This window comes from Panulirus ornatus, chromosome 32 (genome assembly GCF_036320965.1).
Source record: "Panulirus ornatus isolate Po-2019 chromosome 32, ASM3632096v1, whole genome shotgun sequence".
Classification (NCBI taxonomy): Eukaryota; Metazoa; Arthropoda; class Malacostraca; order Decapoda; family Palinuridae; genus Panulirus; species Panulirus ornatus.
The window spans coordinates 22,731,637-22,748,473 of NC_092255.1; the positions used below are offsets into that span (position 1 = coordinate 22,731,637).

A 16,837-nucleotide genomic window follows, 5' to 3' on the forward strand; every position below is an offset into this window, starting at 1 on the left:
ATAGGTCAACCAAATCCAAACAGACATACCATCAAATAAAGGGGTTTGTTGACTACTGAAGACCCCTTTTGCTAATCTTGACCAAAGAGAGTTTCCTTCAGAAAGCTAAAGTAGAAGCCACTCTTATCAGAAAGCACTGGCTATGAAGGGAGGACAAATTTCTGGTCTAACTGGAAATGTGCTTTGCTGACAAAGACTTAAAGGACCCTAAAAGATGGAAGTGTTTTTCCAATTAACTTTCTGTTAGAATACATAAATCTATGAAAGCTATTTTGCCTAAAAACTAAACAATAATAATAGATCCAGGACTTCAACAGTTCCCACAGACTTAAAAGTGAGGAAGCAATGGCTTTCCTTAAAAAAAGAAAAAAAAAAGTTTGACAATCTACTAACAGGTCTGTCAAGTACCACATAACAAAAGCTCTTGTAAAGCATTTTATACGAAGCAGTACTAACATCCACTTCATTCTGTCATGAAAATGGCTAGAAATCCCAAACACACTAACTCTGTTAAACAAGACTCATCAGGGTCACTCAGAAATGTCTGAAAACATTAATAAATTGCCTGGTTATTGTCTTTAGAGTAGGAAAGTATATATTATGCAAAGGCAATCCATTAAGGTTTCTTCAAACTATCCAGACAAGTAAAAAAATCTAGATGTGAAGATTCCCAACTCAAAATCTTTGATGATGTAACATACAAGATTTCAATCAAGTTCACTGGTTTGCAGTTGGCAAAGGCTACTCTGACTACAAAGAATATCTGGCACAGGTTGTATCTCTTTCATCCAACAACCTTGAGACCTGGCCATTGCTGGACCACAGAAAATGACCCCTAAGGGAACCCCCTATGTAAACATGCCTGACCCCTAGTCTTGCCAGCTCATTCCACATACATATTGCTGTGTTATCAGAGGTACAACAAAGCTTAAAACAGGAAATAATACATCCATTAATGCTTCCAAAAGAGGGTTTTTTATTGTTACTTCAGCTTACATCATAAGTACATCAAGTCGTCAGCAGGGTCTTCATGGTCAGCAGTGTCTTCAGTGTCTCTGGGATCAGCAGGGTCTTCAGGGTAGGCAGGGGTCATCATACTTGCAAATCAGGGGCAAAGGAGGTGCAGGGAAGTGGATTTTCTATGCTGAAATGAGCCTTGGCAGTGTTATTAATGACCTTCAACTGCTGTTGCAATGTAGCTTGCTTCTGGAACTTTGGCTTTTCCTTAATGAACTTTCTTTGAATCAAATAAACAAATAATTTCTTTTTCTGCTATAAAGTCTCTGCTTCAGTCCTGCAATTAAATCTCTCATCACCTAGATACATTTATCTATAGAAATCCTTTCTTCCAATGCCTCATTTTCCTATGCACTTTCTTCATGATTTTGTTTCTTCTCACCTTGCTGAACCATCTCCACAACTGCTTGGTGAGTTGGCTGATAAACGACAGGCTCATCAATATCAGATTCTGGCACCTTAGCGCTGGTGGCAAATCCACAAACTAACAGCAGCAGATTCAAAATGTGCCAGACCATGGGAGTTACTGCATCACAAAGTGCCGGATTAGAGAGGTACAACCTGTACTATAAATTCTGTCCTCTTTATCACAAGAATGAATCATTCAATGTCAATCAAAATAACATGACTGCAATTTCATGAGAAACAGAGAACAACTGATCTACTGTTACATCAACTGGAGGATTGAAATACGAGTGAACTCATAATCAAACAAAAATTTTCATACTTTTTATTAAAAAATAAATTTGGGGATAAAATAATGCTGTAACATAATAAGTCTTAAGAGTAGCAATTAACATTACATAACGCAACACTTTCTCTACATTATGATCAGTCAAACCTGGCTGATCTGTCCCATGCTAACCTGATTATGTAATCATTCATTGCATCCTTATCTCATAAATAAACAATTTTAATCATAATAAAATAACAAGTCAAAAAAGCCTATACATGTATAGTTATTAAGCAGTCACACTGTCTTTCACATTGAATCAAACAACCATCCATGACCCACAACTTTAAGGAAAAAAGGAATTCTTCATGATTACCCAATAATTAGCTGTCTCTTTTTAATTAGTCCTCAAATCAATAATAAAATTTAATGTGAACACAGCACCATTATCAAGTGTTTTATAGTGCCATAAATTCATCAAAAATATTCTGAATGAAACAAAGTAAATTTTTTAACATGATCTGAAATACCTTAATCTTTAAGTGCTCTTTCACGGTCTTATATACACCTTGCCAAATCCCTTTGCTCTATCATACTCTTTTCTTATAAGTTTAAACACTTTGCTAACGAGAAGACTTCATATGTTTCCCAATACCAACTTCAACAAGCCTTAAGTCTTGCACTGTGTTGATCAATTACAATCACTCTGATCCCTAGCCAATTCTGAAGTTTTGCATTTTACTGGCTTACATAGACAATGTATATGATAGAGTTGATAGAGATGCTCTGTGGAAGGTATTAAGAATGTATGGTGTGGGAGGCAAGTTGTTAGAAGCAGTGAAAAGTTTTTATCGAGGATGTAAGGCATGTGTATGTGTAGGAAGAGAGGAAAGTGATTGGTTCTCAGTGAATGTAGGTTTGCGGCAGGGGTGTGTGATGTCTCCATGGCTGTTTAATTTGTTTATGGATGGGGTTGTTAGGGAGGTGAATGCAAGAGTTTTGGAAAGAGGGGCAAGTATGAAGTCTGTTGGGGATGAGAGAGCTTGGGAAGTGAGTCAGTTGTTGTTCGCTGATGATACAGCGCTGGTGGCTGATTAATGTGAGAAACTGCAGAAGCTGGTGACTGAGTTTGGTAAAGTGTGTGAAAGAAGAAAGTTAAGAGTAAATGTGAATAAGAGCAAGGTTATTAGGTACAGTAGGGTTGAGGGTCAAGTCAATTGGGAGGTAAGTTCGAATGGAGAAAAACTGGAGGAAGTAAAGTGTTTATATATCTGGGAGTGGATCTGGCAGCGGATGGAACCATGGAAGCGGAAGTGGATCATAGGGTGAGGGAGGGGGCGAAAATCCTGGGAGCCTTGAAGAATGTGTGGAAGTCGAGAACATTATCTCAGAAAGCAAAAATGGGTATGTTTGAAGTAATAGTGGTTCCAACAATGTTGTATGGTTGCGAGGCGTGGGCTATGGATAGAGTTGTGCGCAGGAGGATGGATGTGCTGGAAATGAGATGTTTGAGGACAATGTGTGGTGTGAGGTGGTTTGATCGAGTAAGTAACGTAAGGGTAAGAGAGATGTGTGGAAATAAAAAGAGCGTGGTTGAGAGAGCAGAAGAGGGTGTTTTGAAATGGTTTGGGCACATGGAGAGAATGAGTGAGGAAAGATTGACCAAGAGGATATATGTGTCGGAGGTGGAGGGAACGAGGAGAAGTGGGAGACCAAATTGGAGGTGGAAAGATGGAGTGAAAAAGATTTTGTGTGATCGAGGCCTGAACATGCAGGAGGGTAAAAGGAGGGCAAGGAATAGAGTGAAATGGATCGATGTGGTATACCGGGGTTGACGTGCTGTCAGTGGATTGAATCAGGGCATGTGAAGCGTCTGGGGTAAACCATGGAAAGCTGTGTAGGTATGTATATTTGCGTGTGTGGACGTATGTATATACATGTGTATGGGGGTGGGTTGGGCCATTTCTTTCGTCTGTTTCCTTGCACTACCTCGCAAACGCGGGAGACAGCGGAAAAAAAAAAAAAACATAGACAATGCAAGCTCCTAAGTTCGTTTCAATAACTTTATTCTTAAGAGAAAAGGGACCTCCTAATCTGAACAGAATCATCCAACAAGGGGACCATGCAATCAATTTAGTTTATCTAGGTTCATCTGTCTCCACCAAGCACATTAAGAGAAAATGTAACAGCAACCTACCAATGGGATACAGCTCTCATAATCAAAATGTTCCCTTCATATGATCTGTAATAAGTTGAAATTCACACTAAACCTGAAAAAAATTCTAAAAACATTCTGAAAGAATAAGAATCTATGTTATTTTGTTATTCAGCCTAAAAGTTTTTTAAGCTTACAGGTGCTTAGAAAAAAATAATTTTGTTGAGATACCTTTCAATTCCGTCAGATATTTACATCAATCTTCTGGGAGCTGTTGTAAAATCCACTGATGTAACAAGTTCAGTTCCTCTTTACTTGTACAATGGTACATATCAGGGAAGGATTGAAACTCCCCAATTATTCCACGCTGCTGCAGCTTCTTGAAGGTATGCTGACCCCAGGCATATGGGACTATATCATCTTTTTCTCCATGACACATAAACAGTGGAGGATAGGAACGATGTGGTGATGAATCCAGGACCTTTTTATTTTTTAAAGAGACAAAAAGTTGCAATTCCTCTAAATCATATTACTTTATACTAAGCTATTTCCATTAGATATATTACTTTATCATATGCCACTATATCTTCAAAGGAACATGGCCAAAGCATATACAGTACCCCTTAATATTTATTCTTTGACATGAAGAGTCTCTAAGTCCTAGGCAGGAATTCTATACAGTCATAGTTACAGAAAGGGGAAGTAATTCATGAAAAATAGTAAGCACTCTGAGCATGTGTGGCAAGCCACTACAATGGAGCTGTCGTGTGAATGTGGTTAAACTCACAGTTTTAGTTTTCCCAGATTAGTGTTACCATGAGCTAAAGAAACTAAACAAAATGTTACACACTAGAGATGAGCCTCTACTGTATGGTAATACTAACCTCATATACCTTGGAATTCTTATTCAGAAATGACGACAACACAAAAACTCCTCCTATGTCTGGGCGGAAGCGATATCCCATCTGCATTGCCAAACTTGAGCCCATAGAAAAGCCTCCTGTTGATTTTGAAAATCTAAGTGATAGAAAAAACAACATCTAAACCACTCTTAAATCTTCTTTACAAAAAGATATCGACATCAAGTGTCTGTACATGAGCATACCCAAATAACATATTACTTTTATTGTTAACCATGATACCTTCTCCACTAATCACAATTATTGGTAGAGGAATAACTCACCAAATCTAACCCATAAATTTCTCAGGCATACTTTGCTGCATGTAATAAAAAAGAACAACTACTGCAAGCAGTTCTACCTACTGTACCCTTTCACATGACTTTCATATTCTAGCATCACTTGCATCATGTGTAAATGTTTCCTTATTAGTGAACACATGATAAATAAACATCAAGTTATGAGAAAAAGTAAAACCACTTTCTGACAAGTAAGGCACTAAAAACACAAATATAAGACAATGTTAACATTCATAAGGGAAATCTTTTTTCATCACCATTCATATCAATAGAAAGATGAGAAATTTCTTCATAAAATATTGAAATATTGGAAGATTTCCTCATAAATCAAAACTGGCACTACGCATACTGTACATACATCTTTCTTACATTTTCTCAACTCCCATAGTAAATCAGTAAAACTACCTTCTAACTTAACCCTAGTAATCTTTTAATGCCCTCCATCAGTACTAAACAATACAAATTTTCTTTATCTATTGAGTGAAAAAGATTTTGTGTGATCGGGGCCTGAACATGCACGAGGGTGAAAGGCGGGCAAGGAATAGAGTGAACTGGATCGATGTGGTATACCGGGGTTGACGTGCTGTCAGTGGATTGAATCAGGGCATGTGAAGCGTCTTGGGTAAACCATGGAAAGTTGTGTGGGGCCTGGATGTGGGAAGGGAGCTGTGGTTTCGGGCATTATTGCGTGACAGTTGGAGACTGAGTGTGAACGAATGGGGCCTTTGTTGTCTTTTCCTAGTGCTACCTCGCACACATGAGGGGGGAGGGGGATGGTATTCCATGTGTGGCGAGGTGGCGATGGGAATGAATAGGGGCAGACAGTGTGAATTGTGTGCATGGGTATATATGTATGTGTCTGTGTCTGTATATATATGTGTACACTGAGATGTACAGGTATGTATATTTGCGTGTGTGGGCGTGTGTGTGTGTACATTGTGTATGGGGGTGGGTTGTGCCATTTCTTTCATCTGTTTCCTTGCGCTACCTCACAAACACGGGAGACAGCGACAAAGCAAAATAAAAATATATAATAATATCTATTTATATATGAAAAGCATGGAAAGTTTTGTGGGGCCTGGATGTGGAAAGGGAGCTATGGTTTTGGTGCATTACACATGACAGCTAGAGACTGAGTGTGAACCAATGTGGCTTTTGTTGTCTTTTCCTAGCACTACCTCCTGTGCGCATGCATGCGTGCAGGGTGTGTGTGTGTGTGTGTGTGTGTGTGTGTGTGTGTGTGTGTGTGTGAGTATGTGTGCTGTTTTTCATGTGTGGTGGGGTGGCGATGGGAATGGATGACGGCAGCAAGTATGAATATGAGCATGTGTATAAATGTTTATGTGCGCACGTATATGTACGTATACGTTGAAATATATAGGTATGTATATGTGTGTGTGTGTCGGCATTTATGTACATACATGTATATGTGGGTGAGTGGGGCCATTCTTTCGTATGTTTCTTTGCACTACCTTGCTAACACGGGAGATAGCAACTAAGTATAATAATAAAAAAATACATATATCAAATGACAGCTAGAGACTGAGTGTGAACAAGTGTGGCCTTTTTTGTATTTTCCTAGCGCTACCTTGCTGGGTGGTGTGTGTGTGTGTGTGTGTGTGCCATTTCATGGATGAATGGATGAAGGCGGCAAGTATGAATATGTACATGTGTATATATGTATGTGTCTTTGTATGTATATGTATGCATACACTGAAATGTACAGGTATGTATATGAGCATGTGTAGGCATTTATGTATATACATGTGTACATGGGTGGGTTGGGCCATTCTTTCGTCTGTTTCCTTGCACTACCTCACCGACGCACAAGACGGCGATTAAGTATAAAAAATATAAAAATATGAAAAGCACAATCATTGCATCCATCTACTCCTTTATCATAAAATCCTTATCAATACATCTTACAATGTCAACTATCATAATTGTCGGGGACAGTACTTTGGGACCTGATACATAGATTTCTTTTGGGTAGCAGGTTATGCCTGTAATGAATCCTGTCAATAACTACAGTTTCAAACATTAGGGTACATGGTAAACTTGCATTTATTATGCTTTCCTCTAACAAAATACTGAGATTACTTACCTAAAATAATTCTCTTAATAGCAACCCCTTGCTGAACTTCCTGGTTTATGAGCTTGTTAATCTCCTCAGCCATGGGTTCAATAGTAGTCAAGTCTTCTTCAGCAGTCAGAGAAATACTGTGTCTGTTAGTGAAACATGAGCAATTAATGATATCAATTATCATGCATGTGTAATCTTTCCTGTCCTTGAAGTTCGTTCAACAATTATATCTTGATATCTTTTATACTGATTCACCTAATGAATGAATATACTTATTTTCATAAACATTAGTATCCCTTTTCCAGGGCTCCTGCAGCCTCCAAGGATGTACTATACTCAGGAGCAGGGACAGAAGGACCTCCCATTACATTTTGCAAGCCAAAGGATTTACATTTTTTCATAAGCAACAATCTTGCAATTACATTATAGCAGCATACAACAGAGGCACTTCAGTGGTTGTCAAGCTGCAATCCTCTGACCCAGGTAGCTGTCTTGTCTTTCTGCCTCACCGACATGATGACTGTTGGCATTCTGTCCAAAACATACAATCTCTCATTGTCACACATAACACCTGACAATACTTAACTCACACAACTCATTCGTCTTAACTCTAGCTTTTCCTGCAGTGATTGCTATGTGTTATCTATCTATATCTCTGATGCCCATTCCATCTGGGAACTTCCTAAAAACAGTCTCTGTAACTGGTGAACTCCAGTGCTGCGTCTTACCCTAGTGCTTCACCACTAACAGGCCACTGGCTTATGGAAACTATAATGCAGCATTTCAGAGGCTGATGCCTAATGTTCCTACTGACGACTTCCATTGTGCCCTATCTCTGCCTTCTGAAAATATGGTAAGAGAAATAGAAGTAGAAGAGAGGATATTAGACAGGAGCACAAGTTGGAACATTAGACTGGAACATAAGCTAAACACATTTGATAGAAGCAGTCTGTGGAAGCAGGAGGAATGAGCCTTTGCAAACACTGTGCTTGAGTTGCCCCCTCTGCTAGTGGTAGTGGCATGTTAAGGGTGAGGCACTAAAGGCTAAAAAGCAGTATGGGATTTCATCAGTTCTGCTGTAGCCATCCTCTCCAAGGAGTTCCTAAAGGGAACACGCATCAGACACATAGAAAGATAGACAGACAATGCATGTTTCACTCTAAACTAAGCCTCATCTGTCTGGTGATCCAGCCTGCTAAAAGCAAGTATAAAAAGCTGCAAACCTCACTAAATAAGGGCACTCAGAACATTCACAGGCTGCCAAGCTACTACAAACACTAATCATACAAGAATCAAACAAATGTCCTACAATGGTGTCCAGAATGCAGATGAGAAAGTGAAACTCATATAGGCTTGGGGAGCATGGTTTTAGTTTGGGGTATAACTAGTGGGGTGGTGCTTGTGATTGGGCTGGGAGGGCGGATGTTTAATGCTCATCAGGTCATTTTGGTGTGTACTTGTTTTCCCTTAATAATCACAAAATATGAGAATGGCTTAGTAGTAATGCTAACCTGTTAAACCAGACATGCTGTAGTTGACCATACGATGGGGTATAAGGCCTCTGTGGAGCAGTTGGATACAGGATGCGAATATGTGGAAATGACATATTTTTCCCTAACACCATCTTTATTCCTTCCTTTGCCATAGGACCTGTGCCACCTGTCAAGCAGGAATTGAATGTGAACGAATCTAGCATTCTTTTATAACAAGCAAAAAAAAAAAAAAAAAATATGTTAAATCATATTCTAACTTAGGTTTAAAATAATCAAGTATCTCGGTTAATTTTTAAACAAAAATATCCATCTCAACAATGTAGCTTTTATCACTCAATTCAAAGAATGGTTGATCATGTTTTGTTTGTCCCTGAAATTTTTGTTACCAGTCATCTCTGTGCCTTCTGGATTTTTGAACCAGCACATCCTAGATGAAGATCATGTTTGTTCAATAATAGTGAAGTGTCTACCAACAACTTGCATTGTATAAAGTCAAACCTTTATACTTTAAATTTCAACTGAACAGGAACTAAATGAGTTTAAGGGTCCGGTATAAAACTCAAGAATTCATTACTTCAGTCAATAATTCAGACTATACTTAATACACAGTTCAGTCAAAGGAAAATCAAGAGGGCATTCTAGTGAATACCTGTGTTGCCTGCACTGCAGCATAATTTTTTGTTGGTGAAAACAGAAAGGATATAAACAATCGCTTGGAAAATATCAGAAACGTTTGTTTTAAGAGCCCTGACCAAGATATGGGATTTCCTTCCAAGTATGAGGCAGATTAAAAGTGCCAAGTTAAGCATTTTCAATGGAGGACCTAACTTGAACAAAATCCAAATCAGAGTTATGGACCTTACAACAATGAGGTGGGGAGGAAGGGTGGTGGCGGAAGCAGCCACTTGGGTAGTCTTCCATTTGTTCACATTTCCTGGGAGTTGGCACAATGTTCAATCATGGGTGTGTCTAATATACTTTGACAAATTCAAATACCAGTTAAGTTCCAGTTTATGGGCATCACAGAAATAGGGTAGAAATGCATGTCAGTAAACTCCATGTTCTTAGTAATGTTCTGTATTAGTATTCTAGACCAGGGAAGCACGATATAAAGAATTACTTTTCATCCCATGGAAACATAATGATAACAAGGAGTTTTATGAAATGGAAAAGCTTAAGACAGTTTGTTAAACACTTCTATACAACAGTGCCAATGAAAACCTCACCTACTTACCTTAGCAATCAAATTTACCTTATTATAAATGTCATTAAAAATATTTATATTATGATGTCCCTGCATTCACTTGTTGAGAGGTTTGCTCTCTATTATGTTTTACTTCAACTACATGCAACTTATATGGAAAAGGGAGGTTAGCATCAATGCCTGTGTTATACTTCATCTATAACACTGATACTATGGTATATCTCAGCTCTACATAAAGTTGGGAGGTTTTCATAGGTTCTGTTGTTTTAATGTTTCACTTTTACCTGCATTTTTGCTGATTATCATATTCCTCCTTTCCTCATACAATCACTAATATTCATTTGGTGTAAAAATGGTTTTAAATAATGCTTCTTTGGTCTAAATCACTTTTATTAGATATATGGAGGTTAATAATATGCATTTCATCCAAACTTAAGTTACCACTGTGATGCCCCTAACCTGGAACTTTAATGAACGGAAAATCAATTTAAATCTACAATGCTGGGAAGGTTAGGTAAGATTTTCAATGCCTCTGTTGAACACTTGTAAACCTCAGCGAGGTTAACATCTCAACTTCATTTCACTGTGCTAAAACTGGGAATAACAAAGATTTTCTTTCCTAAATGGCTTTATAAACCTCTTTCAGGTACAAATCCATTTGAATATTACCTCAGCTATTAATACACAGTAAATCCACCTGAGCAACAGTTGACCTCGTATCAGTCTGGCTGTAATGTCAGTATGCTGAATCACCGTTGCTGTACATACTTCACAACACATGAGAAAGGTGTGCACCTGGACCAGTCAATACCAACTTAAGTAAAAAGTAACTTTTGCACTGCAGTTCCAAACTTTATTTTCTGATGAAATCGAAGTTCAATATCATTACCTGCTGAAAAACTATGATTTCACCGTAACAAGAAATTCACTAGAATAGTGACTGAACCTACACTAATCTGCCACATTGTATTACCTGATCCATGCATGAATATAATGGAAGCAGTGTGACGAGGCCTGGACTGTGCTACCATGCTGACATGAAGCAATTTGCTTGACATTTTCAAAAACTCCGGGCTGCCTCTTAACTTGTCGACAAGAAAGTTGCCTTCCGTTGTTGTTGAGCAACTTGCTTTAGGTTAATTAGTTGAGATTACTGTACAGCACTTGTCTTTTCTTGATGTTCCATGACTTGCTTAATTTCAATATAAAGAGATGCCCTCGGCCGTGGGGATGTCTATGTTGCTTGGTTGTCAGTGCCCGGTGTGTGTGTCCTGTGCGCCGCCGCCGTTGCAGTCAGTGTTTGCACATTTGTGATAGGACCAACGTTCGAACGCTTTACGTTGCTAAAAAAAATATATATACACTTTTCTATGAATACCTTATAAACAATGGACTTAAAAGATAATCATACTTCTACTGATAAAAGTTCAAATGAAAGATAATAGGATGATACAATATGAAAGACAAATCAAATGTGGTTGAAGCATTCCGAAGCCAGATGTACATTTGAAACAAACTGTTTATATTCAGACCGCAGCATTAACACCTAATGGCAATTCCTACCATCAACCTCTATGAAATCATGATAGGCCCTAAAAAATCGATTCTTTAATTTCATATAAATGACATCCATATAAATACGATATACATATTATCTTAACAAAAAAAATTACAATGGGAAAACTCGAATCTTCGTCACTGGGATCCCTGGCATCGTCTGAATACAATGGTGCCATGTCTCCATTTCTGTCGGCTTTCAAGTTCACATACTAAGCACTGACCAACCTCAGCTTCTTTTACAGACGATATCGAGGACTCTTACTGATGACAAGATACATCCTGTAGCGCAACAGCTTTCTTTGAAAGAAAGCAATTAGCTACTTAGTTTTACGATAATCGCTGGAAAATGCAGAGAGAGAGAGAGACAAAAGGTGCATGTAAATTTTGAGACAGAATTTGGTATGATTGCTGCCCCTTTTTATTGTCAGTAGTTCAGAACAGAGAGTTGTTGCTCGAATTAGTTACATAAAACTTCACCACATGCTATTGTTCCAACAAGTATCCAACCAGAAAGCGAAAACCAGTACACCGCTCGTGAATGTACATGATCATGACTGTGACTTATCCATGGTGTATGTGAGAATGTATAAACCACACCAACAATGTAATTTCTTAGCCTTATTTTATCAGTCTATAGAACATTTATTAATAGTAAGAAATGCTTCGCAGATCCCAAGAAAAAAATGCCAAGGAGTGGTAACACTGTCACCCGAAGGTAACGTCTTACTGTTTTTTTTGGTTGGTTTGCCTTTAGGCTTATCAACTGCCAGGGTCATGAAGACTTAAAACTTCAGGCTTCATCCACAAAAAAAAATCTTAACCCTCTGAAATATTTTGGGTAAATCTAAGACCACAATGCACCCTGGACAAATATAGCTCAACACGAGATTAACCTAATGTCAGTATTCCCTAGGGAAAACTTCATACCTATCAGAAGGTTGTGATGTGACCTGCCAGGTACAAATTCGCTTAAAACATGAACTGCTTGTTAAAGTATACATACATTTATAAGAGCTGCCTGGTAGAAAGACCCATTCTATGAAAGTAATCTGCTGGATACATGGTAATCTTTGCCATAATAGATTAGAGACAAATTTTGGGAAAAGTCGGGAGAGTCCACTCTTTACTTTTCTTAAAGTATTTTAGAAATACAGATATATACTTTCCCAACCTTAATGAAAACATTCGAATATGGTTACTTTAACAATACTGCAAACTTTCCAGTTTCACCCGATTCCTGCTCCTATTGGGTTTGGACTGCTTGTCCTTTGGATAATTGATCATTTTCTTGCTTTTATATGGTTTCAGTAATTTCATGGAAAAGTAGTTTTCATTTAACAACGGGTGAGTAGGTTAGAATGTAACTCGTTTAACGCCCTCAACATAATTTATCATTCCAGTTTATGGAGACCGTGTCTCTCTACGGCCAGTCTGTGTAACATGGTAATTGTCTAACCTTTGAGATATCTGTACATGTAATGAAATTAGTACATTCGCTGCTGAAACCATTTTATTGACAAATATTACATCAATACGACAGGGTAGTAATTTTCTCGTATCTTCTCTGTGCCGTTGCGGAACTTACTGCAAGCTATACACAGTTGCAATAATGGGGCAAATCTATTCTGTTGTGCAAAAAGGTTTATCACCAAAAACATCGGTGGGCAAATTTACCAAAAACAACTTAGTCTTAATCAACTTCTAATAATAACTCATCTAATAATTTTTGTTCTTGTACAATTCAGTATTCATTACTATAGTATATATGAATTACATTACATTCTACGAAATATTTCCCAGGTGATCACTTGCAACCCCAGCCATGGAATGCGAACCAACGCAAGACCTTGCACATATCAGACGAAGGCGAGATAGAATCCTGTTCTTGCATCTTGATTGGGTGCAGTGTTTTGCAACTTGGTTGGTTGAGTGCATTATTTTTATGGCCAGCCAACAGATCATACAATTCAGCTTATGAAAGGAAATTGTACACTGATTAATGGCAGCAGAACCTTGCTAAGTAAAACATCAACTGATACCCAAAGCACCAAAAGGATTAAAGAGACATGGTGACAACACTTACAATTAACAGAAAGTCATCTTCACTTGAAACTAGTCATCTACCTCCCTTCCTTCTCACACATATGCTTTACTCACCTGGCACAAAAAAAAAAGCATTGAATAGCTTCCCTCCCACACTTTATATTTGCTAACCCCTTCTAATAGTCATCTTTCCAACATACAAGTCTCTTTCTCTCACAAATTCCTAAGAGTAAACACCTGGCCTACACATCCTCTACCATTCTTACGCCATACTGTTCCTCCCAAGGATGAAGATCATCTGTTCATGGCACTAACCTTTCAATCACCATTTTCCCTGTTGAAGTGGCAAAGCATGTCAGAGAATACCGACAGAATGGATATGGTGTTTCCCAAAAATCAGTATGAATCTTTGCCTTGAAAATAGCTAGGAAATTAGACCACAGATTTTAAGGCAAATTATGGTTGGTGCACAAGATTTATGAAAAGAAATAATTATTTTGTACCGAGATGGAGAATGAAAAATCACATCATCTTCCACAACTTGATGACAAGGTTACTGAATTTCCTAGGTTCATAATCAAACACCAGTAGAACGCATATAGACTTTCATATATTGGTGACATGGAAGAAACACTCATGTATTTTGATATGCCAGTCAGTCAAACAGTGAATAAAGTTGGTGAAAAAGTGTTAGTCAAAAATACTGGACATGAAAAATCAAGATTCACATTTGTGCTATCATGTATTGATGATGCCACAAAGCTGCCTATGGTAATTTAAAAAAAATCCAAAGCAAAAGTTTCCAAAAGGTATGATCATCCATGTGCACGAGAAAGGATAGATAGATGAAAGATGCATGCAAATATAGCAGAAAAAAGTCTGGAACTTTCAACCAGGGGTACTGCACAAAGAAAAAAGTCTTCTAGAGTGGGATGTTTCACACTCATCTTGTTGACGATGCTACAGATGGAATTACAAAGGAAAACACTGATATAGCTGTGATTCCTGGTGGATTAACAAGTCATGTCCAACCACTCGATGTTTCTGTAAACAAACCATTCAAAGATGCGATGAGAGTGAAGTGGAACAACTGGATGATGGAATGAGATAAAGCATACATAAAGGGAGGCAAGATCCAAGGTTCATCACCAGCAACTTTGTATCAATGGACTGTAGATGCCTGGGATACAATCAGACCAGAAATTGTGGTGAACCTTTTAAGAAATGTGGGCTTTCAAATGCTCTCGATGGAGCAGAAGATGACTTTCGGGATTATAAGGTTAATGACAGCGTGATTGAGGATGATGATCTTATGACTGACGATGGTGTTGATCCATATAATGAGGCTGTTCAAGGAGATGACTGGAATGAGCTGTTTGGTGCTAAAGACAACGACAAGGAAAATTATTTTGATGGATTTTAATGAAAATATTCAGAAATATGGTAATGTAGTTTTCTTTTGTTTCAAATTTGATTAACAAAAATTCATGTTTCACATATAATGAAAAAAATTTGATGTATTTATAAATAAACTTTTAAAATTATTACTTTATGTTTTACATCATACTCTGCTACCATACCATAACTTACTATGCATTTGGCTACTTTGGGCTTCCTATGATGATACAGATCTGCCCTGGCAACTGTGCCATCACTCAACAGCTGTTGGTATGTTAAGTATTATTATAAACAATAAGAGATTGAGGTGGATTATTATATTGTGTGAAATATCAAAAAGATTTTTATTACCAGTATTTTTTGTAGAACTTTTGGTACAATGATACCATATATGATACGATAAGTTAGCCTGAGCTAAGAACTTTGACAGAGACTACTGAAAGCATGAAAATATTACCCATGTACCAGGTTGATCCCCAATTTTTTGCTTAAAAATGTGCTCTTAAAAACAAATTATACAAGAGTATATTCTACCATTTCTCAGTTATGCTTATCCCATGCTTGGAGTGAAAGGCCTGACAACACAATAGTACTGTCACCCTCTTTCAAGAGCAACTCAACTGCAATCCCATCCACATCTGTCACTTTGCCACACTTCAACTTATGCAAGTCTTTCATTATCACCTTTCTTTGCACCAGACCATTCACCATGACTTTCTCACTCTGCATACCATCTTATCCAAAACAAACAACAACTACCACACTATTATTTAACACATTCAACAGTCCTGCAAAATACTCACTGCATTTCTATTTCACCTCTTCTTTGCCTGTTACTTAGATATAAAGACATCCCTGGGAGTAGGGAAGAAATACTACTACCGGTGAATCTCCTGTGTGGTGTTACCAGACTCTGCATGCTCAAGGTTACACCATGAATGGAAATGTCATCTAGGAGAGGCTGTGTCGTGAGTTCTAAGAGAACTTTCACTCCAAAGGAGACTGCATTTCCCTGCTAGTGGAAGTAGCAAAGTTGTGGGATGCAGGAGTCTTTAAAAAGTTCTGAGTAACACCAAGACTCTTTCATATACACTGGTTCAGGGGGTAATCATAATATAAATGTAATCTCCTGTGTTGCAGAAGTCAACCAAGACAGGAGGCAACAGGTGAATGGATATCCTTCCCCCTGCATCATTACTTAGAGAGAAGAAGCCAATCAAGGAATTTTCTCCTATGGCTCGCCCATTTGTTTCCAACATTACTAAGTAGGGTAACAGTAAATGAGTATGAAAAAAAGAGAGATATAAATAAAGACTGGAAAAGAAAAGGAAGAGAAGACAACCAAACAGAAATCTGAAAATCAAAAGATACGTTATTTGGGAAGTGCTGACAATAACAGTTCCTCATTGTGTTCCCCTGCCTCTCCTTAAAACCCAGAAATGGTAATATGCAATAAAAAATTTGACTCTGCCTGATGTCCTGCTGCGAGTTAAAAATAAGGAAAATAAAAACACGCACTCATTAATCTGCAAGCAATTCAAATGTCATAAAATCTCTTTGCAGAATACATATCTACGATATAAATCTGAACTTTTCATCACTCAAAAGACTCAAATTTATGCAACTATATGCCCCAAAATTTATCAATTTCGTCATTGCTACAAGGGGTACTTAGGGTGTATATATGAGTTTCTATAATGTATAGCTCCTGAGGTACTGCATTAAAAAGAATGTGTAGACACAGTATGAAATACATTGAAGATTTACATAAAACTGCAGCTAGCCAGTACACGACAGAAACAGGAGAGCAAGGAATGAGTACTGTATGGGAAGCAGAGATTTTAATTTGGAGGACACTACTGCACCAGCATTACCAATGTGGAAGAAGTCTTGGAAACTTTGGAAATTGTCAAAAATAATTTAATCATGGTGTTCAACCAATTTGACCCATATAAGGTTCATGGTCTTGATGAAGTTTCCCATATAAAAGTATTGTACATCAACAGTTACCAC

At 37.9% G+C, this 16,837-nt stretch overlaps 1 protein-coding gene across 2 annotated transcripts; it reads right to left on the minus strand.

The window, feature by feature from the left end:
* Positions 1-952: 952 nt before the first annotated feature.
* Positions 953-16,831, minus strand: LOC139759173 (lysophospholipase-like protein 1). 2 transcript variants are annotated; one of them, XM_071681221.1, is made up of 7 exons: positions 15,017-16,831; positions 10,797-11,166; positions 8,638-8,785; positions 7,148-7,269; positions 4,730-4,845; positions 4,077-4,326; positions 953-1,436 (listed from the first exon to the last, which is right to left on the minus strand). In XM_071681221.1, exons 2-6 carry the CDS (start codon positions 10,879-10,881, stop codon positions 4,102-4,104), a joined length of 696 nt encoding a protein of 231 aa, XP_071537322.1. In that variant the 5' UTR covers positions 10,882-11,166; positions 15,017-16,831; the 3' UTR covers positions 953-1,436; positions 4,077-4,101. The 2 variants fall into 2 exon arrangements, with proteins under 2 accessions (XP_071537322.1, XP_071537321.1); XM_071681220.1 differs by having other exon boundaries at positions 953-1,543.
* Positions 16,832-16,837: the final 6 nt, after the last annotated feature.

What these genes read in the sequence shown, in the direction of transcription:
- LOC139759173 (XM_071681221.1), bottom strand. Translation starts at nt 10,881, where the DNA reads ATGTCAAGCAAATTGCTTCATGTCAGCATGGTAGCACAGTCCAGGCCT. An exon ending in TATATTCATGCATGGATCAG is followed by an intron (nt 8,786 to 10,796) that starts GTAATACAATGT and finishes CCTGCTTGACAG; the next exon opens with GTGGCACAGGTCCTATGGCA. An exon ending in AGAATTCCAAGGTATATGAG is followed by an intron (nt 4,327 to 4,729) that starts GTTAGTATTACC and finishes AAAAATAAAAAG; the next exon opens with GTCCTGGATTCATCACCACA.